This window comes from Molothrus ater, chromosome 12 (genome assembly GCF_012460135.2).
Source record: "Molothrus ater isolate BHLD 08-10-18 breed brown headed cowbird chromosome 12, BPBGC_Mater_1.1, whole genome shotgun sequence".
NCBI lineage: Eukaryota > Metazoa > Chordata > Aves > Passeriformes > Icteridae > Molothrus > Molothrus ater.
The window spans coordinates 17833814-17857213 of NC_050489.2; the positions used below are offsets into that span (position 1 = coordinate 17833814).

Below are 23400 nucleotides of genomic sequence, written 5' to 3' on the forward strand. Positions count from 1 at the left end.
TATATAATAATATAATATAATAATATATTATTATATAATATATTATATATTTTATGTTTATATATTATATAATATATTATATAATATGTATAACATATATTACAATTATATTATAATTATATACAAGTATAAATAAAATATATATTATAATAATACATTATATTATATATAATATATATAATATATTACATTATTATTATTATTATTATTATTATTATTATTATTATTATTATTATTATTATTATTATTATTATTATTATTATTATTATCTCATATATAGTCCCTCCTCCCCTATATTTTTTAGGGGGGACACAAAGCAGCTGTAACCTTCCCACTGGGTTAGGTAACATAAAAAATCTCTACTAAGCCCCAGAAAACCACTGCCTTTTGCTGCTGGCAGCAGAACCTGTGCAGAGCTGGCAAGGAAACAGCCCCTGGAAAAGGAATTGCAGCAGCCCCTGCCATGAAGGTGCTGGGATAATATCCAGCTGAAATGAGTCACCTGGTGCTGCTGCAGTGGTGTGCTCTCAGGAAACTCTCTCTTTGATATCATCTCTCTTTAAAAGTCAGATCTTTCCTCTGGGAAAAGGCAAGTCTTGACTTAGGCTGACCTACCTTGTTTTTGGCTAGAAAAACATCTTTTCCCTTGGCTGCCCCATGACTTTCACTCACAACCTCCCTGAGAACATTTTTAAAAGCCATTGACATTTAAGTCATCCCAATCAGGCAGCATGAATCCCAGTTCTAAAAATTGTTTTATTGCCCTAAGCTGATAAAACGCCCATCCTTTCATTCAGGTACATCTTCCTGCAATTATTTTTTTTTTCTTTCTTGTGATAATTCCTTTTAAATCACCATCCATCATCAAATACCTGGCATTTGAATTCCACAACTCAGACACCTGCTTACCAGTAAAATTGAAAATTCTAATTATTGCCAGTGGTTGTGTTTGTAAGGATTTGTGCCTGATGCCTAGAATTTCTTCACAAGCTGCTCAGAATTCTTTACACTAATAGTGGAGACATAAACCTGCCCGTGTTAAACAAGAAAGTCTTCAGAAAGTCAAGGCTGTTCTTTTTTGTTTAAATGGGCCATTCAAAACTGAACTTGGTAGGGCAGGAACTGCTTTGTAGTGGATGAAAAATGCCTCCAGAAGTGAGTGGACTGAGGTCTCTCATGTTTTAGGTTTCACTGAGCTCCAGTTGGGAGGATAATGTGGATATAAATGGGATAAATGATGTCCTGGAGTTGTTTGTCCTATGACAACACAGCCAGAGACTGCCAAGAAGATGAATATCCAGAAAAGGGGAGGAAAATATTCTTTTTTTTTTCTTTTTTATTCTTATTTCTTTTTTCAGTATTGCCAGGGAAGTTTTTCTTAATCTTGCAAAAAATATAAAATCCCTTGCCCAGCTTCCAACAGAGACTGCAGGTAGAAGCATTGGAGGAATGGAGATGGGTGGCAGAAAGAATTAATCAAGAGTTGTGTGCAGGATGAGTTACAGTTCCAAAAGTGAAACATAAAACATCAAAAGTGAAACATATAAACATCAACTTTCATTTTGATGTGAAGACCATGACCAGCTGTTGAATTTTGGTCCTGCAGAATTCTCACTTCTTCAGTGCACAATCCACAGACTGCAAGGCACAGACCCTGTTTTTTCCCAGATAAATGTCAAAGCTGTGTAGCTGCAAAAACAAAGGCCAGTAAATGGTGTCTGAAGTAGCTATTAATCTTTGGAATTAGTTGCTCCAAGTGCAGATTGCAAGTATATGAAACAACAAAAAATGGAATTAAATTAGGGAGATTTATCGTGAGCAGTTGTTGCACAGTGGTTTGTGTTTCAGCAAGAGCACAGAGCAGAGAAAGATCAGCACAAAGACATAAATAAAGTAGGAATACTCCAAGGAAAAATCCTGTTTACTCTGTGCAAGCAGCCATGGCATTTGTCACCTCAGAGCAGAGGAGCCAGGACATGGGTGGGAGCTCCTGCATGGGCTGGATCAAGGTGCAGGTATTAATATTGAAACAGAGTTTGTGAAAGGAATTGGAGACTCCTGTGGTGTCAGACAGAGCCCTCTGAGCAGTGAAAATTCAAATCAGAGGTGGGAGAGGTGGCAGGGCTGTGATTCATTCCTCTCTGGATATACTGAAGCTGTCTGAGGGAGCCTTTCAGTAATTGCAGCACAGCTTTCAGATGGTGTTGGATCGGACCTGGGTGGGGGTGACAGTGACCTGCAGGTGCTGAGCTCTGCCAGCATCCCAAGGTGACACTTTTGTCCTTAGGGAGTCACCTTTCCATGGGCTGGCCTGTGAGCTGCCCACAGCTACCACGGGGTGAAGAGAAAAGCCAGGGGAAAGTGGCCTGTTTGAAGGAAAACTGGGATAAATTCTGTTTTAAATGCCTGACTGCAGCTCTGGGGCAGAGGAGAGCTGGTGAAATGGGGCAGAGCAGGTGACAGGGGCCTGGAGCAGGTGACAGGGCCTGGAGCAGGTGACAGGGGCCTGAAGCAGGTGACAGGGGCCTGGAGCAGGTGACAGGGCCTGGAGCCGGTTACAGGGGCCTGGAGCAGGTGACAGGGGCCTGGAGCAGGTGACAGGGACTGGGAGCAGGTGACAGGGGCCTGGAGCAGGTGACAGGGCCTGGAGCAGGTGACAGGGGCCTGGAGCAGGTGACAGGGGCCTGGAGCAGGTGACAGGGACCGGGAGCAGGTGACAGGGCCTGGAGCTGGTGACAGGGGCCTGGAGCAGGTCATAGGGACCTGGAGCAGGTGACAGGGGCCTGGAGCAGGTGACAGGGCCTGGAGCAGGTGACAGGGGCCTGGAGCAGGTTACAGGGCCTGGAGCAGGTGACAGGGACCGGGAGCAGATGACAGGGACCTGGAGCAGGTGACAGGGCCTGGAGCTGGTGACAGGGGCCTGGAGCAGGTGACAGGGCCTGGAGCAGGTTACAGGGCCTGGAGCAGGTGACAGGGGCCTGGAGCAGGTGACAGGGCCTGGAGCAGGTGACAGGGACCGGGAGCAGATGACAGGGACCTGGAGCAGGTGACAGGGCCTGGAGCAGATGACAGGGACCTGGAGCAGGTGACAGGGGCCTGAAGCAGGTGACAGGGGCCTGGAGCTGGTGACAGGGGCCTGGAGCAAGTGACAGGACCTGGAGCAGGTTACAGGGGCCTGAAGCAGGTGACAGGGACCGGGAGCAGGTGACAGGGGCCTGGAGCAGGTGACAGGGGCCTGGAGCAGATGACAGGGACCTGGAGCAGGTGACAGGGGCCTGGAGCAGGTGACAGGGCCTGAAGCAGGTGACAGGGCCTGAAGCAGGTGACAGGGCCTGAAGCAGGTGACAGGGGCCTGAAGCAGGTGACAGGGCCTGAAGCAGGTGACAGGGGCCTGAAGCAGGTGACAGGGGCCTGGAGCAGGTGACAGGGGCCTGGAGCAGGTTACAGGGCCTGGAGCTGGTGACAGGGGCCTGGAGCTGGTGACAGGGGCCTGGAGCTGTGTTCCCTGCAGGGACAGCCCTCTCCACAGGCAGTGCAGGGTGAAACCTCTGTGGCACAAAATGCTCTCCAGCCCAAATGCTCCCTCCCTGTCCCCCTTCTGTGCCTGAAAGAGCTCTACCATGAGGCCACCTCAAACGCTGCCAGCCCCCAAAACCCAGCTGCACTTCTGGGGATGACTCTGTGCACCAAGCAGGGTTTACAGAAACACAGCAGGGCAGGCTCATTGGGTTAGGGTTAGGGTTTGGGTTTTTGGATTGGATTGGATTCCCAGCTACACAGGGAATCCCAGACCATGCAGAGACACAGCACTTGTGCTGTCCCACTGGGATCCCCCACCCGGTGCCTCTGCAGCTGTGAGGGAGGTGATTATTTCCACTTTAACTCTTCATTCCCTTTCTCCCCATAAGAGTAATCCCTGGTTTTACTTCCCAGCAAAATTCCCAGGCATCAAGTGAGCAGATTTTGTTACAAAGAACATTTTAATAGCTGTAGAGATAAAGAGAGAACTGCCCAAAGCACAGTTACTGCTAGAAAACCTTCAGGAACCTCAACTCTAAATAAATCAAATATATTCCCTTAACTACTGAGCTTTTTAAGGCACACCTTGCTCTTTTTTCAGGTTCCCATCATCATATTCTGGCAAGCTTCAAGATGAAATCCTTTGGCTTCCACCAGTGTGCAGCTCTTGACACTTGGGCATGGATCAAAGTGAATTTCCACAGCTTTCAGGTATAAGGAATAATTGGAAGATATTTTTTTTTGTGTATCCACAGGGTATAACACTCCTCTGCAGACCCATTTTAAAGTGGATATAAAATAAATCCAGCAAGGCTCCTCTCTGCTCAGCAGGGCTGCAGCTGGGGTAAACTGAAGGCAAACAGGGCTTAGTGTCTGCATCTTGACAACTGTTGTGGTTCTGTTCCTTCCTTCACTCAGGTGGAAGCTGGACAAGCTGCTGGAGGAGAAATTCAAGGGGAATTATAAAATAAACAGCCCCACATTTGGCTCAGCATGCCCTGAGCAGCCCTCCTGATGTCTCTAAAGTGACACACATGCAGATAATCACATTTATACACACCAATGTGTATGAATGCCTTGTTCTTACAGCTCTCCTTTGCACCTGCCTCTGTGTCCACCCCAGGCAGGATGCTGGGCACTTTCAGCCTGACTCCAGCACCATTCCCATCCTGCAGGCCCTGGATGTCCACAGAGATGTCCAAAACCCCACGTCCACTCCTTCCATGCCTCCCATTGTCAGGCCCAGCCTGACTCACGTCCCCTTCCTTGCTTTCTCTGTGTGCTCATGTAATTTCCAAGCCACCTTCCTTCCCTATTCCACACCCCAATTTATTTTTTCCTAATGGTCTTTCCCCTCCTTCTAAATAATTTTCAGAAAACCAACGTCACCTTGGTTTAATGAAAGCCCCTGGATGTTTATCATGTCATTAAACCATTTCCTTCCAGTGGGCTCCAGATGAAGTTGTCACTTTGTCAAGGCAGCAGGAAGCACACAAAGGGAGAGCCCACCAGGCTCTTGGGAAGTTTGGGTGAACTGTTTGCAAAAAAATCTGCCGAGCCCACCCCTCCGAGACCTTCATTTCCCCCTGCGGCAGCTGTCATCTGATCCCACGCTTCGCCTCTGAATGGGGCTCTCGGAGGATGCCAGATGTTGGGAACAAAGGTCTAAAAATAACCTTTCCAAGTAATCTTCCCGTCCATCACTCAAGGAGAGCGTGAGCTTTGTGCGAACATGTGAGCCGAGAACCTGATCTAACTTAAACAAGTTCAACAGCAGCTCCCGGCTCCTGCCTCTGGGCTCCTTTTTTTGCTTTTTCTTTTTTTTTTTTTTTTCTTTTTTTTTTTTTTTTTTAATTCCTTCCCCTTTGCCTTCCCAGAAGCTGCGCAGGGAAAAGCTTGGAGCGCTCAGCCCTCGCTCTTTCCCTCCCTCCTCTCCTCCCTCCTCGCAAACCCCGACAGCTCCGGGGTCTTGCTTCCATCTCTCCCTGGGAAAAAAAAAAAAAAAAAAAGAAAGGAAAAAAAAAAAAAAAGAGTTCCAGGCTGCTTCCAGAGATGCAAAAAAATCTTTTCTGTAAAAAGCTCCTGGCTGCAGCGCTGTGTGTGCTGGTGGTGCTGCCGGAGCCGGGCTGTGCCAGGAGCCTGTGGAAACGCGCTCTGCTGAAAATGACGGAGAAATACGATGTGAGTGGGGCTGGGGGGCTCGGGGGATGCTGGCCGAGAAAAGGGGAGTTATCCTGGCGTGGTTTGGGATAAAGGAGTGTTGGATCGGCGGGATGGCTCGGTATCACAGCCATCCGTGAAGTTTTCCCAGGCTGTGCGGGACTTTTGCCACCTAGCTGCTGCAGGGGGAAGCTTGGGGAGCAGGGAGAGAGGTTTGGGATGGCACCGGCACCGCTTTCCCTGGAAAAACCCCGGGGCCACAGGAAAAGGGACCGGGGAGGAGGGGGATGCAAACCCTGAGGCTCCGGGGAGAGATTTAGTGGGGGAACAATAATGGGATTTATTGCTTGGGGCAGGGAAGGTTCCCTGCCCAGCTCCTGTGCTGACTTTTGGGGTAAATTTGTGCTGGAGGGAGGGATGGGGGCATTGCCCACGGCTCTGTAAATCCCTAGAGCACTGAGAGCTCAGCCCCACAGTGCCAGAGCAGCGTGCCCATCGCCCTATGAAGGGTGGTGATCCCAGAAATCCGTCCCTGAGGCTGTGCCTGGCACATCCCAGAGCTGCTGCCCACGCCCTGGCACACCCTGGGTGCCACCATCTGTGCCTGCTCCTGGCAGCCTGCAGGCTCCACAGGGCACTGGGCACAGCCACCACCCCTAGTCCCACTCTGGGGAGAGCTGCCCAAAGCACAGTTACTGCTGGGAAACCTTTAGGGACCTTCACTCTGGTTAAGCAGGAGTGCTGGAGCTGGAACTGGGACAGCAACGAGTGCAGGGGATGGTGCTGGGTCTTGCCCTGGTGTGTCTGGTCCAAATGACTCTCAGAGATGGTCAAAGAGGAAATGGGAATTGAAAAAAAAAGGAAAATAATTTGATAGCTTGAGTTTTGGGACTTGCTGTTTAAAAAAGAAAAAAAGTTTGAAATTTTTGCTTGGTCCATTCAAGTTCCCTTAGAAACCAGCACTGCCCCTTGAATTGCTTGGGTGCAAGCCCCAAACAGTTTATTTTCTTATGCTCAGGTCTGACTGCATCTTCCAACCACTGCATGTGTGTAAACAGCACCTCAGTGTCACAGGCAGATCCTTCCATCTGTTTTCTGCAGCTTTTCATTCCAAAAGGATGTTTTTATGCCCATGACTTTTAGAGTGATGTTCGTGCATGGCAACATTTGGTTTGTGCAATTGCTGACTCAGAATTGTGACACACATCCCTTGCCCCCCGTGAGAAAACTGAAATTCTGTCTCCTTGAAATTGTGCAGAAAACATTGTGCTGATGTTTGAAAGGCACCTCAGGATTTTGTAAAAAATCTTCCTTATAGCCTCTCTTGGGCTAGGGTGTCCTCTGGTTTGCACTTGAATTGGAAAATGGTGACACAAAGATCTGCATTTCCTGCAAAATCACTCACTGCAAAGTGCATTTATCTGGATGTTCTTCTGCCATATTTCAAAGTGAAGCTCAAATTTAATAGGAGCTATGAGGTGAATGACCCAGAGAGATGGGACAGGAGCAGAAGAGGAATTTACATGTTGATTTTCAGATAAGGAGCCAGCTCCCCTGGGGATATATCCTCTTCTTTCAACCTGCACTTCTTCAAAGTGCTGTTTTTCCTGGCAGCCCTGAATCCAGGTGCTACTGATCTGGCAAGCTCAGCTAGAATTGCTCATATTGACAGAAACATTGATCCAGGGAAAACAGAAAATGCTTTTCTTTCTCCTCCTCCAAGCCTTGTCAAGGGGGAAAGCGTCTGCTCTGCATCCTCTCCTGCAGCAGGAGGCAGTTCTGGCAGCCCCTCTGCTTTCTCAGAGGGATGTTTTCTTTCCTACCAAATGCTGTGTGTTCCCTGTGGTTGGAAAAATCAGAGTCTGGGGGCAGAGCAGCCGATTTGTGAGTCATTTGGACAGAGGGATGACAGATGGAGGTGCTCATGGCAGCATGCAGCCATGTGGGACATGGGACATGGGCCACAGGACCTGTGGGACTGTCCCACCCCTGTGGGAGCCCAAAGGACACAGATCTGTGTGGTCTGAGCCCAGAAAATCTGAGGCTGCAGCAGCAGGAGGAGGGTGTCCAGAAAAATGCTGGGTGCAGAATGGCAGGCAGGAGTGAGGATGAGGAGCTGGCTGGGGTCTGGCCAGGGGGGTTTCATTCACCCTGGGTGAGGAAGGCTGTTGGTTGGCAAGCAGGGGTCAAGTGGGGCTGGAGAAGGGAGGAACAGGGATTGCAGTGAGGAGAAAAACCTGGCAGTCACAGTGGGATGCAGGACCTGGGCTTTAAAACAAATCCATGTATTTTCCAAAGGGACATTTGACAAGTTTAGTGATTTGCAGCTGGTGTTCTGCAGCCCCCACACTGCAGGGACTGTTCCCAAGGGTCAGAGGGAGGGAGATACCTGGGTGTGGGTTCAGTTCATTATAAAACACCCATCATGTCTGTTGGGAAAATCTGGGCCAGTCTGGATTTCATTCCACTGACAACTACAGCAAGTGTTTGAGAAAAATCCCAGCCTTCTTCTAAAGTTTTCCAGAAATGAAGAATTCCTCACAGCTGCTGTAATGCTCTTCCAACAATTTACTTACCCTCCAGCAGCCAGCTGTCATAAATCAGCCCTGGGGTACCCTCTTTGTGTTCTGGCCCCCATATCCTCAGAGTAACCTGTGAGCAGAGCAGCCTCAGCTCCCCTTGGAACCTGCACACACACAAAAACCTTTCTCTGCATTTCCTGCTTTCCAACCTTTTCCTCATTGGTGTGCATCTTCTTGGAGCCCACCCCAGTTCTGCAGGGTTCTTCCAGCTGCAAACAGCAGATCCTGAGCTAACAACAGGAGAAAATTATTCCCATTGCTTTGGTGTTGTCCTTCACATTAAGCTGCTTTCAGGCTGATGTTTGCCACTTTGATTATCATTGATGGGTGATTTCCCAGGTCTTTAATGGAAATATTGGAGGATTCAAAATTCATCCTGTGTATTGTTTGTTTGTTTGTTTGATGGCCCGTGTTTGGGAACACCTGCCAGGGCCAGAGCTGGTGGTGGGAGGCTGAAATAAACCTCATGTGTCACCTCTAGAGGCTCCATGCAGAACATGAATGAGCAGAGAGCTGTGCTTTGACACAAGCTCAGCGACCAGTTCCAGACACAAATAACAGAACAGATCTGGGATTTTTGGGAGGCAGACTGCATTGAAATTATGGCTGAGACTGAGTGATTCCATCCAGGGTCTTCCTCACCTTTGTTCCTCAGCTGAACTCTGAATTTTTCCCCTTACTTTGTTTCTGGCTATCTAAGGCAGATATTGTCATTAAAATATTTAATAAGTCTCCCTGGGAAACAGAAATTTACCTCCTGCACTGAAAAATGTTTTTAAAGAAATTTTGATTGTCATCACAATCTGCAAAAATAATAAATCAGAGCCAAACTGTGAATGCTGGGAGAGCTCTTATAAACCTTATAACCCAAACCTGGAGATGTCCTTAACCAGGTTATTTTGGGGGATGAGGGAATCCTCTTTTATGCACCCATAAACAAGGGGGTTTATTAAACCAAACAAGCAAAATATTCTTATTTTGAAAGCAATGAGTTGAGAGCAATAGGTGACCAGAGAAAATGGGCAGGGAGGTCATGAGGTCCAAAGTTATTTGGCTACAACTGTTATATTGTTCCCCAACGGAAATTTCATTCATGGAGCCAGCTGTTCATTGCAGTTTTGGCTTCTTGGGTTCTGAATCATCTGTGAAGCAACTGCAGTAATTGTTTGGTGTTTTTTTCATGTGGCCATTATTTGCCAGTATTATTTTGGTCCCATTTCCGTCTGCAGATGACCTTTCAAATAGAATGGTAAACTGTGACCTTCCAGGGTGAGCACTCCCTCCAACAAGGAGACCTGTTCTGTGTTTGGAACTGCACAGATTTATTGCTCAGTGCTCCCTTATATCCCAAAATTATAGCTGGTATGACAATTTTATCTATTTAAAATCCAGCAACTCAAAAAAAAAAACCAAACCCAAGAAATGTGTATTTTCAATATCTTCAATTTTCACAAAGAGAATAATGAAGATTTTCATGTTTCAAATTTGGAGTGTTTGCAGCTTTTGAGGAATGGACAAATACGAGAGCTTTCACCTTCAGCATGGGAAACATCATCAAAATTGTGTTTTCCAAACCTTTTTAGTGGTTTAAACAGCCTATCAGTTCATGGGAAAACAATGTCACAGAACGGTTTTAAAGGAAAAAGCAGAAGATATTTGTTTATTGATATTGGGAACGGGGCAGGAGACTGTCAAAAAACATCAGGAATTCTCTGTCTGTCTGACACTCCATCTCCTGCAATGGCCTCTCCTTGGCCAGCTTTTGGGAGAATCCATGTGGGAACAGGCTGTTGTCAAAGGACAGATGCTCCAAAGGAGCCATTGGGGGTTACAGAAATAAGGATGGAGCAGGATGCAGAGAGGGATGTTAATCTCACCTCAAATTTCTCCATGGTCTGGTGGTGAAATTTCCTAGAAACCCCTGGGGGACTGTTGCACCACGGTTATTCTTGGAATAACAACCCAAGCTTCTCATCACTGATTTTGTAACACACCAATGATTTGGCCAAGTGTATCTTTACACACGTTTTTATGTATTTATGGCTTTACCATCCTGCTCATGAGCCCATGGCAGCGCTCACTTCATCACCCCTTGATGCTGATGTCTTTTAAAGTGCAAATCCAGAATCCACTTTTGATTTTATGAGAGCTCATGAATGGTTGTTAATAAATCTGAGACCTGAGTGCCCTGAGCACCTTTCTGCAGCCCAGAGGTGAGGGAGTGGTTGAGCCACAGGTGAGAAAGGAGTGGGCTGGGGTGATTCACCTCTGCTGCAGGGATTTGGCTTCTTGCTTAAACAGCCCCAGTGCAAAAAATATCTCAATGGTGCCTCAATAAATGTTCCTGTGCCTGTTGATGCACTTTACACCCCCCTTGTCCTGTCAGTGTGCAGTGAAACATGGGCTCATTTTCTTTGGGACAAAGCTGGCATCACTCACAGGTCTCACCAGAATGTCCCATGGTTTAGAAATGGTCTCTGATTTAACAGCCCAGAGCTCCACCATGGATAAACTTGAAAGGCTCCCCTATAAATTCTGGTCCAGACAAGGTGATGGAGATGGAAGGAGCCCACTGAGGAGAGAGACATTTGTTCCATGTCCCAAAACAACACAGTGCCCGTATTTCCACTGCATCCCTATCAAAGTGTTTTGATGTCCTGGTCATGAGGATGCCTGGAGTCTTCTCTGTTTCCCAGACAAGCATAAAAGACTTTAAAGGATTTTTTTAAACCTAATTTTGAATGCAATAATTTAGTGCTTGTTTGGTATTTCCAAAGCACTCCACTAAGGGGATCTCACAGTGCTGGGGGAGCTGCACAGTTAATTCTCCTCTCTGCTGAATGCTCAAAACCCACTCTGAAACCCCTTGTGATGTAGCACTCCCATTCCTTGAACATGATTCTTTCACTCAGGATTTTTCTCCTGGGAAGCTGAAAGGCAGCGAGGGGCTTCAGAAAGAAGAAAAACAATTCTTATCTCATTTGCTTCTCCTGTGTTGTGCTCATGTGGAATGTGTCTGGAGGTTGTTTACCCACAGGTGATTGTTTCATTGGTTTCATGTGAATTGTTTTGACTCATTGGCCAATCAGGGCCAAGCTGTGTTGAGACTCTGGAAAGAGTCATGAGTTTTCATTATTATCTTTTTCATTTAATGAGTATCTTTTCTGTATTCCTTAGTATAGTATAGTGTCACTATAGGACACAAAATGACCAAATGCGGACACGCAGCTCTCTCAAGGGTAAAAAAAGAATTTTTAATTTCTGATTCCAACATTTACAGATTTCCAAAAGTGACAGTGGATTGGAGGGTGAAAGTGCCACCTCTCCAATGACACTGGACAAACAAACAGTCCATCAGATTTCTCCTCCATAAAAAGAATGCAAAACAATAAGTTATTTATGTGAAGTGCGTGAGAAAGTTCGTTACAAGAATGTAAACATCAGAAGGCTTAGAAAAACTTAAAAAATCAGGGTGACAGTATGGTATAGTATTCTTTATAGTATAATAAAGTAATAAATTAGCCTTCTGAGAACACAGAATCAAATGCACCATTGTCTTGGTTTGGAAAGACAGGTGTCCGCTAAGGAAGGCAGGAGCCTCCCCTGAAATGGAGAATGTAAACCCTCCCCACCCCTCTGAATTGCTATAAATTTTAAATTAAGGGGCTCTCAGGCAAAAATATGGGAGCAGGAAATAACAGTTCTTTAATAGAGAAGGGAAAAAAAAAATAAAGGATAAAATAAACAATGCAGTACACTAGAACAACACTGCCAGAGTCAGAACCCAGCCTGACACCCTGTGGGTCAGGCTGTGGGCAGCAGTCCAACTGGAATTGTGGCTGCAGCCCTCCTGCAGTGTCAGGGGTGGCTCTGCTGGAGCAAGGGGGTCCTGTAGAGAAGGATGAATTCTTCCTCTGAAGATCCAGTGGAGAAAGAGGCAGCTGCTGTTCCTCTGGGGAATCCAGTGGAGAAGCCGTGCTGGTGTCTCAAAACCTCTGGATTATATCCAGGTAGGAATGCTTGGCTCCTCCCTCTGGGCTCACATCTCCCAGTGGGATGCTGTAGTTCTTATCAGTCATGCAGGGACATTCAATAGCTGCTATCAGCAGATGTGTCCCCGGAGGGAGGAGTGACTGTGATCACTCAGGGAGATAAGGCAAACTGCCCACTTGACAAAAGATAATCTGCCATACCATAGCATAGGTAGTAGAAAACACCTTGCACTGCAATCTGGAACAGCCATTCTCTCCCCTTGCTGGGGTAGCCTGCTTTTACAACACCTCCTCCCGCTTCCTCCTGCAGGATGTTCCGTAACTCACCTTACAGCCAACCTGATTTCCTTTTCTTCTCTTTGCAAAGGATTATGAGTACCCTCTTCATTCTCACAGCTCCCAGCAGCAGCAGAAGAGCGACCGGTGCCCGCCGCCGCCGCAGAGCCTGCCGGAGCGCGCCTGCGAGGTGCCCAGCTGCCGCTCCGACGCCGAGTGCCAGCGCCACAAGCGCTGCTGCTACAACGGCTGCATCTACGCCTGCCTCGAGTCCGTGCAGCCCCCGCCAGGTACAGGGAGCCCCGGGGGAGCTGGCAGAGAGAGTGGCTTGTGGGGATGGGGGTGGTGGTGGTGGTGGTCTTCATGTGCGTTGGCGCGGGGTGGGAGGTTGGAGCGCGGGTTCTGTTTCGCACTTGGGGTTTCTGCGGGGTTGATGAGTGAAAGAGGTGTCCAAGGGAAGATGATGTGGCAAAATTGGATGACTTGTAGAAGTCACTCAAAGGCAGTTGTTTTCCCAGGATGGCATTTTCCATGCTCCGTCCCTGGTAGTGTCCAAGGCAAGCTCATGTGGCAAAATTTCCGCTTGGTTGAATTGTAGAAGTCACTTAAGGCCAGTTGTTTTCCCAGCATGGTGTTTTTTCCATGCTCCAACTCTAGAAGTGTCCAAGGAAAGCTGGTGTGGGAAAATTTCTACTTGGATGAATTGCAGAAGTCACTCAAGGCCAGTTGTTTTCCCGGCATGGTGTTTTCCATGCCCCATCCCTGGAAGTAGGGATGCCACACCAAGGCAAGCTAGTGTGGCAAAATTTCTAGTTGGATGAATTGCAGAAGTCACTCAAGGCCAGTTGTTTTCCTGGGATGGCATTTTCCATGCCCCATCCCTGGAAGTATCCAAGGACAGGCAAATGCTGTGGCAAAATCTCTGCTTGGACAAATTGTAGAAATCTCTCAAGGGCAGTTGTTTTCCTGGCATGGTATTTTCCATGTCTCATCCCTAGAAGTGTCCAAGGACAGGTTGAATGAGTCTTGGAGCAAGCTGGGATAGTGAAAGGTGTCCCTGCCCATGGCAAGGGATTGGAATGAGGTGATCCTTAAGGTCCTTTCCAACCCAAACCCCACATTCTGTGTTTCTGTATTCAGGAAAAGAGGCAATCCTGGCCTGAATTAGTGCTGACAGAAGTGAGGCAGCCAGCTCACCATCCTCTGCCATGGGAATGGGAATGAGAATGAGACTGGGAATGGGAATGGGAAGCAGCAGCTGCTTGAGCCTCTAGGACACCAGGTTCTTGTGGCCTTGGACAACATCCATGTCTCCCTTTCCACTGGGACAACAAAAACATGAATATAAATCCAAATCAGATGAATCCATCAGGCAGCCTTCTCACAGGCCCTTAGAGGAAATCCATGACTTTTCCATAACTCTGTGCCCTGTGGCTGCTACGTCTTGACACTGTGGTCTCTTATTTCTGTGTTCTGCAGTCCTGGACTGGCTGGTTCAGCCCAAACCCCGCTGGCTGGGAGGCAATGGGTGGCTTTTGGATGGCCCAGAGGAAGTCTTACAAGGTACAGGACATTTCTCTGTCTTCTCTGCAATATCCATAATCCCACAAAGGCCCTGGAGAATGAATCCCTCATACACAGAGCTTGCCTGGGATGTTGGGCTTCTGGGGCTGCTGGTATTTGTCTGGAGTTTCCACAGGAATAACTCTGTCTGGTGCTGGGAGCTGCTTTCTGCTGCAGTAAATACTTTTTATGGATATGGATTATCCAGCAGAGCATTAGGAATGCTGCAGCGTGCTGGGCTTGTACCCATTCTTCAAATAATAAGAGATATATCTTCCTTTTAGAAAAAGGCTTTGTCATCATACACATAATTTTCTGCCAGCTTCCTGATAGAATGTGGGCGGACTTGGAATGGGAGATCCTTTAATCCAGAGTGGCCTCATCACCCAGATGCCTTGGGCTGGGGCTGTGGCTCTTGGATCTGAAGGTGACTTGGACAGGAGCCCTGGCAAACTGCTGCAGAGCTGTGCCAACTGGGGCATCTAAATTTGGAGACTGACAATGAGATTGAGCTTCTCAGGTTCATTCCATAGGAAAAGGGTTTTAATTAATTTTTTACAGTACCTAAAACTGAAATAAGGAGGGAGTGGGGAGGTGGGAAGAGAAGTTTTCTTCTGTGAGGCATTCCCAGATGTATGGACACCTGAAGTTTTTGGGTTTTTCATGGAAAAGTTAACCCAGCTTTTGATCAGCTTTAGACAGATCCAGGTAGTGCCAATAAATTCCCCTCTTTGGTCTTACACAGATGGTTTTAGACTCGCTGAGCCTCAACTCTCATCTATTATGGAAACTCCAAGTTCTTGAAGAGAAAATTCTGCCTCCAGCTCATTGGAGCTGCACAGCTAGAAACAAGATAAAATAGGTTCCTCCTCATCTATCCTTGTCATGCTTATATTATTTGTTCTTATCTGAACACCTTCATCTCAGCTTGAGGGAGTAATTAGGGAAGCAAGAACCATCAGTCATGGCATGAGAATTACAGCAGAGGTACTTGAAATTAAAAGTCAGAGGGAGGAGTGGCCCTGCAGAGTCTGTACATGTAATGGCCACAAACACTGCCCAGGTCCTGCTTTGCCTTCCCATTCTGAGCTGCACTTGCTGCCTGTCCCAGGTCAGAGTGGTGAAACCTCTCTTTGGGACAGGGGTGGCACGGCCTGACCCCTCGGTGAGTCACTCCTGAGGTTTGGATTCAGCAGCAGGTCTGTGGGTGTGGAGCAGAGAGCAGAGCAGCACACTGCCAGCTTCCTGCTCGTGTTTCCAACTCCTCACCCAGCCTAGAGCCTGGTGGGACACGTCCCTGGGGACCCTTGTCCCTGGTGGGACACACTTGTCCCTGCTTGGGGAGAACAGCCCCATGGGGGGATGATCATCCTGCATGGTGGGCACTGCTGATGCCTCTTTGGGCTGCCTAAAAACAGAGGTCAGACAAAATCAAGAGGGTAAAAAGCAGTTTATTTATATTTATTGAAGGGCCTTCAGGTACATTTAGGGCAGACAAAGCCCCCCAGCAGCTACACCCAAAATAGATGATGGGTCACGGGTTTGCACACTTTTATAAGTTTGGTCCATTTCCATATTGGGGGTTCATCTGCCAATTACAGCTTCAGGTTATGAAGTCATTTACCCCCACTTTGCTCCTTCAACTCACTTTTGTTTCCATCTCTGGGCCCTGAGGCAGTGAGGTGTCCTTGACTGCCAGGCCTGGAGAGGAATTGTTGTGTCTGCCCAAAATGGGAAAGCAGCAGCTCACACTGTACATGGAGTTCAGAGTTACACACTTAGTGCCTAAAGAGGCTGGCCTGGAACAGAGTTAAAAGAATAAAGTAGGGATTTATTAAAAGGCCTTCAAAGGATACACCTTGGGCAGCACAAGAGCCTGGCCATGGCTACACCCAAAATGGATCCAAGATGGACCTCAGGTCACAAGCTTTCACACTTTTATAAGTTTTGGTCCATTTACATATTGGGGTTAATTTTCCAATTACAGCTTCAGGTTGTGAAGTCCCATCCTCCCAGTTTGCTCTTCTCAGTTCACTGTTTTTTATGCTTTTTGGGCCTGGTGTCCTTGGTCCTGGGGCTGGAAAAGGATTGTTTTGTGTGACTGAGCTGTGAGGAGAACTTGCTAATACTTTATATGAAGCTCAGAGTCACACACCAATGAAGTACATAATCTGAAAGATACAGAAGCTAAACTTAAGGCATCACACCAAAGAACTGCAGGATTACAAAACACTGAAAAACATACAAGCTAGAACCCTGCAGCACCAGTGGTGGGCAGTGCCCACCCCACAGCTGGCACACAGGCTGTGGGGAGGGTTTGTGCAGGGAATGGGGCTGAGCTGTGCCAGGAGGGGCCAGCCTCCATGGCAGGGAGCCTGAGGTGGGCTGGTGGCCGCGTTGGGGTCCCTGTGGGTGGCACAGCATGACAGGTTTCTCTTGCAGCTGAGGCCTGCAGCACCACGGAGGACGGGGACGAGCCCCTGCACTGCCCCACGGGCTACGAGTGCCACATCATCAACCCGGGCAACACGGCCGAGGGCATCCCCAACAGGGGCCAGTGCATCAAGCTCCGGGGAAACCCAGGTGGGTGCGGGCAGGAACCTCCCTCGGTGGGATGAGGCCCTTTTCTGACTCACAGATGGGGCAGCTGAAGGGTGTTTTAAAAACTTGGATTCTCTTTTCCGTCTCAGGTGAAAGGTGGGACAATGCAGATTTTATAACTCGTGCCATCACAATCAGAAGCCAACTATTTCTTAATTTCAATACACTTTAAGCATTTCTTGGCCTATCAGCTTTAGCCACACCAGTGTTGTAGATGCCTTAAAGCCAATAATCTAAAATTACTCCTTGTGGGTCCCACTGCATCTTCATCTTTCACAGTTCTGTTTCTCGAAAGTATCCAGTCTTATTTGCAAGGCCACGCTTTGAAACTTGTTTCTAGCTCCATTTCTCTCTCAGCAATGTTTGTCCTATTCCATGGCATTTCTAAGTCAGCATTTCTTGTCTCAAGGTTTGCATACAGATGCACACTGTGTGAGCTTTCTATCAGACTTTGAGAATTCTCTGCAAATCCATTTCCCACACTTTCCCCTCTCTCTTGAATGGAAAAAACTTCTCATGCATGCTGGTGTTTGCAGGGCAGAAGCAGAAAGGAAGGGACCAGGACACCAGGACACTCATGCCCACTCTGGGGCTGTGTCTGCCTGTGCTGTTACTACACAGCACAAAAATTAGAAATATTTATCAGTTACTGCATGCTTCAATGAGAAATTTGAGTTTTAAATTCCAGTTTTGTCTTCTGACTTTGCTTTCTGCATCTAAAAGTTTGTTGCCTTCATTCTGCTGACGCATTTGCCCAAAAAAGAATCTCATACATGCCAAAATATTTTCCAGGAAAGCTCATAGCATGTTTAGGTATTCATTGAATGGTAGGATATGTACATTGGCACTGGGCTACAAATCACCTCAGTATAGAGACATGAGACATCAGTTTTGCCATTTGGTCACTGTAAAAAACTGGAGAAGCATCAAACCAGGTCTCTGAGCTGCTTCCAAAACAGATTAAGAGTTTTTTTCTCAGGCTTTTGGACCATGTGTTTTATAACCTTTTCTTTAATAACATTCATAGTAACCAATGTAATGCAGAACTGTGGGGATCTTAGACATGAAGTATTTCTAAGGGCCTAAATAATTACATAAATGGCAAACAGAACAACCTAGCTGGAACTTGAATTATGTAAAATGTTAAAAGATGGTCTGAAAGGTTACCCAAATTTTATTTCATTTGGGAAAGCCTCTGATTCCTTGACTTGTAGCTATTGAAAAGGTTATAAAATGCTAGTGGCAATTCCCACTCTTATGGCAAATGAGTTGTGTCCACAGAGCTCAGTAATCTCAGCAGTTTATAAGAGGTTTATAGCAACCCAAATTACTTCAGCCACAGAGGACTTTTATTTCCCTCATTGTGAGGCCATTATTTCCCTATCTCTAATTTCTCTGTGCTGTACACAGCAGGTCAAAATCTAACACAAAAAATGAAGGCTGACTGGGTATGTTCTCACCATGAACCTTCTTTTCCAGATGGACACAACCTGAGGCATAAGTATTACAAGGAATATTTTGGTAAGCTGCTGGCATGAAGTGTTTGTTGTTATTATTATTATTATTATTATTAAGCTTTATCATTCTTGCAATGCTTACAAGGAATTTGCTCCTTATGATATGAAGGTTTGAACATAGGAAAAAAAAAAAATCTTCTTTATCTTCAACTCTCTATGCTTTGGTCAGATCTTATTTTAAGATCTACAATGTCCTGACTGTGGACTTATGAGAACCAGAATTTTCAGCTGTGACAGAATGAGTTGAATAGTTTTCTACCAGGGGAACCACCCAGTCCAATAATTTTTGTTATTTTTACGCATATTTTTGGAGCTTTGCTTTTGGCCCAGGACTCCTTTGTGTTGCAGCTGAACACAGAGCTCTGTGAAAAGCAGGGTCTTGGACTGTGGTAAGAGATAAGGGATGGCTGGAGCCCAGTGAATTCCCTCAGAGGTGTCAGGTCCCTCTCACAAATCTGGGGCTCAGAGAAAGCAGGAGCATCTCCCACATCTTTCCTCACAGTTCCAAAGCTCCTGGTTCCTCCCTCTTGGATCTGGATCAGATTGGGAGTGACACTCAGGTATAACTAGACAGCAGTTTGACATAAGATTTCCAAATTTGGCCACTTTGGCTGATAAAACCAGGAGAGGATTTCCTTTCCTCTCCTCCAGTGTGGGCCAGCCCAGCTATCTGTTAAATAATGATACCAATAAACCTGCACTGCTGAGGGAACCTCAAGAAGCCACTTGCCAGGGCCCAACCCCAAAACCTGACTTTGCTGATGTTTGTTTTACAGGGAGCAATTCCAACAATTTGGTTGGCTATGTGAAAAACCAGCAGAAGCATTTAGGCTAATTGAAGGTGTGCCTGGGTAAGTGCCCTGTGAATAAAGGGAAAGCTGGGTGGAAATAGCTGGTGCTTAGAATGCAATTATTCACAGAAACATTGTCTGAGGGTGGTATTTCCTCTGAGCAAAATGCTGGAGTAAGGACAGCACCTTAAAACCCTGTGCAGGTGCATGAAACACTCTCATTCCACCAGACACACCTGATTTCTTTGCAGAACCTTTGCCTTGTGGGTATTTAGAGGATGGAGTGATTTTCAGGATGAAAAATAACTGGTGTTCCTTAAGACTTTAAACTTTGTGTTTAGGGGCTTCTTCTAGCACAGGTGTAACTGGGCCTGCCAGACAAATAAAAAGCTGTTTATTCTGGCCTGACTGCAAAAAGGGTCAGTCTTGAAAATCCTTCAGCACATGGGGGGTTTTGTGGGATAATTTCACGTGTGTGAACACTTGTGCTGAGCAGTGGCACCCACTGATGAGAGCAAAGGCACATGGATCTGGCCAGAGCCAACAGCAAAAGCTCTGTCTGTTTTATCAGCCTTGCATCAGGCAAGAATGAAAATATTTATTACACCAAAAGTTCTCTCCCAAGATGGTTTTCTCAACACTTTCAGCTTCACTTTAAAATTAACTTGGGTTTAACTGGAGTTGTGAAAACAAAGAGTTCTGTACCTACGTCAGGCTGGCTGTTAAGATTGCTCAGCTACTTAAGGACAAGTTCTGTGCAAACATCCTAGGAAGGATAAATATTTTAATTGCTCTTCCTCTTTTTTTTTCTCTTTTGTTGTTTGGTTTTCACCCAGCTGGACCACTCTGTCAAGGAATGCTTTCACCCAGCAGCTTTCTGGTCCCAGATCTCCACATCTCCAGCACCCCCTGATCCCTGCCCACCACTGACCAAAAAATTCATTATCCAAGGAACAGGAAGAGTTTGGATTTTAACCCCACCAGGAAGGGGAGAAATGTGATCCCCTGAAGGAAACCACACTGCTTATCAGCTGCCCTTCTACAAATGAAATGCAAACACCTCCAAGGGATCCCTGAAAGCCACAGAGCCATGATCAGGCTGCTGACACAGAGCCAGCCCTTCATGTGCTTGTTGTGTGACCAATTCAGATTTCAGGCCTGTGAACACAACCCAGTGACATCAGAATTCTACCTAAATATCATCTCTAAGCTGCTTTAAAATAGGTGAGACTAAAGAGGTTCTCTGGATCAAATCCAGTGCCTGCCTGTCTAGAACAACCCCTTTACAAAAGCCTTTTCATCAGCTTAAAATTCAAAGAAATCTGCAAGTTTCTTCTATTTATACCCAGATAAAAACCAGGCTTGACACCCACTTTAAATGGCTAAACCTGAAGTCTTAAGAATTTGAGGAAGTTTAAGCTAGGAGCAAAACCAGCTTTATAAATGATTTTAGGTTACTTTCCTCTTCTCAGTCTGGTGAGCTGCAGATTGAGAGTTAATAATGGAACAGATTCCTTCCTACAATATCCAGGCTGACACACAAATGCATGCCAGGTTTTGTAATGTGCTGCTTTTAGCCAGCACAGTTAATACTCACAAAATCTGGGGGTTTGTACCTGCAAAATCTCAGCAAGAGGCCTGAAGTCTGGATAATGTGTAAAATGTGTTAGAAAATCAAAGTCAGGATAAATTTGTGTGCTGAAAAGGATTGTCTGGCAGATGGGCCACTGCTCCTCAGGAGTCCTGTACCTTTGTGTTGATTTCCCTAAATCCTTAAAGTCTGGATATTGGTATTTGGGCCTCACAGCTTCTTTTAGCTGTTTACAATGGAAAACACATTTTCCATTGTTTTCCTTTCCTGTGGCAGTCCTAAAGGGACAGTTGCATTTATTGTGACAATCCAGCCAGAACTGTCTGGCAGAAAAGCCCCTTTTGCTCCATGGTTTAGTCCATGTCCCCATCTGCCTGCATGAAATTAACATTTTCATTTGCACAGTAGTAGCACTGCATATAAATACCCAATTCACAAATGCAAGCCCCTGCTTCCACTCACAAAATACACGATTTTTTTTTTCCACTCACTAAATGGTTTCAGCCAAATCCAAGACACTCATAAAACTCTTGATACTTTGCACATGACATTTGCAGCTGCAGAGATGGAAGGTGCCAAACTGCTCTTCTGTTTCCTATTCTAAACACACTCCTGGGTGCTTTACAGAGCAAAGGAACAGCTGAAGGGCTCCACATTTTCCTAAATATCTCCATTTGTTGTACTCACTCTTTTTCAAAGTGCAAGAGATTAAATGCAGCACCAAGTTTGGGCAGAGCTGTTTCTATAATTTTGTCCTATGCAGCTTTCTGCAGTGAGATCTTAATTCCTGCTTGGACACAGGAGCCACAGAAGCAGAGAATTGTGGAATGGTTTTGGAAGGGAGTTTGAAGCTCATCACCTTCCACTAGACCAGGTTGTCCAGGCTCCAATCAATATTTTATAGTTCCAATCTGTGTTCAGACCAGAAACTTGTGACTTTTCCTACTGCAGCCTCCCTCCTCAGTGCTGCTCAGTGAAATGGGTTGATTTTGTTCAGCATTACTTCCTGCAGGAAAAAAAATCAAATTCTGATTAAATGAGCAAAGCCCTCCAGTGATCACTGCTGGCCCCAAAGGGTAAATGCCAAAATGTTCTATTTTAAACTAAAAAATTGCTAAAACCTTGGGAGGAGGTCGTTGAAAAACTGGTGGTGTGCATTCACAAATTTGAAAGATTAAAACTTCAAATCTCAGCCTAATCTCTCAAATGCTTAATTTGAGTGGACACATTCACTTCAGTGTCTGTTTTCTTTGTAGCTGCTGAAGCACATACCTGACCACCTGGGTGGGACAGTGCAGGTATGTTCTGCTTGCAAAAAGAATTAAATTTAAAAATAAAAAAAAAGAAAATTGACAAATTAATAATTTGATGATGAATTTCTGTTTACTGGGTGTCTCACAGCCATCACCCTTCTATAGTGGTGCTATAATGCTCAGGGGGATTTTTCCAAGTTAATTCAAGTTATTAATTGTCAAACTCAGAAACAGAAGCCACAGAAGGGACTTGACAAAGTGCTGTGTTTTCAGCAGTGAAACGCTGGAATGTGAAACTCAGACACTGAAATGAAAACACAGAGCAGGTGAGCTGTCCTCAGCTGCTCTGCTCTCCAGAAACAGATGCTCCATCAGCAGCCTGATGCAGCACAGTAGGAAATGCCTGCTGTAGGATGTTTTTAACATTTTCATGACCACTCTGCAGCGTGTTTGGTGCTATGAAAACCTTCCTGTGACTCACTGAGTGCTGCACTGCCCACAGCTCCCACACCCCCGAGGATCTGGGCAGCCCCAGGAGGCCCCTCCCTGGTTTGTGCTGTTCAGGTTCTGCTTTGGTGCTCAATAAAAAGTGACCAGTCTATTTTTCAACCCTGCTGAGTTTCTGTTGTGTCTTCTTGATGTACTTTCAGCTTTGGATTAGGGGGAAAAAATGGAGAAAACTTCTCCATTTTAGTTCTTGGGAGAACATAACACAAGCGTAGGGAGACAAAAGTCATTTTGTCCACTGGGAGGGAGGTGATAGACCCCAAAACACAGCCACCACCTCTGTCCCCTCTCAGAGGGGCCCCTGTTTTGGGTCAGCCCCTCAGTTTTTGGCATTTGCAGTGCCCACAGAGGAGCAGGTGGACGGTGATGCCCCAGGAGAAGTGGCCCTTTGCACGGGGGCCGTGCTGGGGCTGCCAGCTCAGGTGCTTTGGGCTGCACCAGCACTGCCCAGGCAGCTTTGCAGGAGCCTCAGAGGGTGGAGAAACCAAGCAAGGTGGAGGGCAGAGCTGGGCTGTGCCCACTGCTGGCACAGGACAGGGGTTGGGCCGTTCCCAGCCTCCACCACCCACCTGCCCCACCCAGGATCCTGCTCTGCCTGCTCCTCAGAAGGGACAGGAGTGCTCCTGCTCTGCCCTGACAGCACAAAAAAACCAAAACCAAAACCAGACAAACACAAAACAAACAAACAAAACGAAAATAATCAACCAAAAAACACCAAACCCAAAACAAACAAAGAAAACCACCAACAAAAAACAAACAAACAAACAAAAATTAAAAAAAAACAAAACAACTTTTTCTGGTGAGTCTGCAGAGGTAAATCCTATTTCTTCCCATTATTTTCTCCTTGTTATTTTCCATGCAGACAAAATGGCAAGAACAACAAGACAGGCTGTGTAAAACAAAGAAGATTTTTAGAGAGTTTCCCAGACACAGCAGTGGATGGTGGGGCTTGTTCCACTCATCCTGAGTCCCCCACCAGGTGAGACTCCCAATTTAAGCAATGGAAACTGTGCAAAAAGAAACCAAAAGCTTCCATTAAATTCCTCTT

At 46.3% G+C, this 23400-nt stretch overlaps 1 protein-coding gene across 1 annotated transcript; it reads left to right on the top strand.

Annotated features, from left to right (window-relative positions):
• The first annotated feature begins 1940 nt into the window (after positions 1-1940).
• Positions 1941-22459, top strand: WFDC1 (WAP four-disulfide core domain 1). Its single transcript, XM_036390541.2, has 8 exons — positions 1941-2015; positions 5551-5700; positions 12621-12819; positions 14009-14092; positions 16535-16675; positions 18173-18214; positions 18987-19061; positions 19838-22459. Exons 1-7 carry the CDS (start codon positions 1941-1943, stop codon positions 19043-19045), a joined length of 750 nt encoding a protein of 249 aa, XP_036246434.2. The 3' UTR covers positions 19046-19061; positions 19838-22459.
• Positions 22460-23400: the final 941 nt, after the last annotated feature.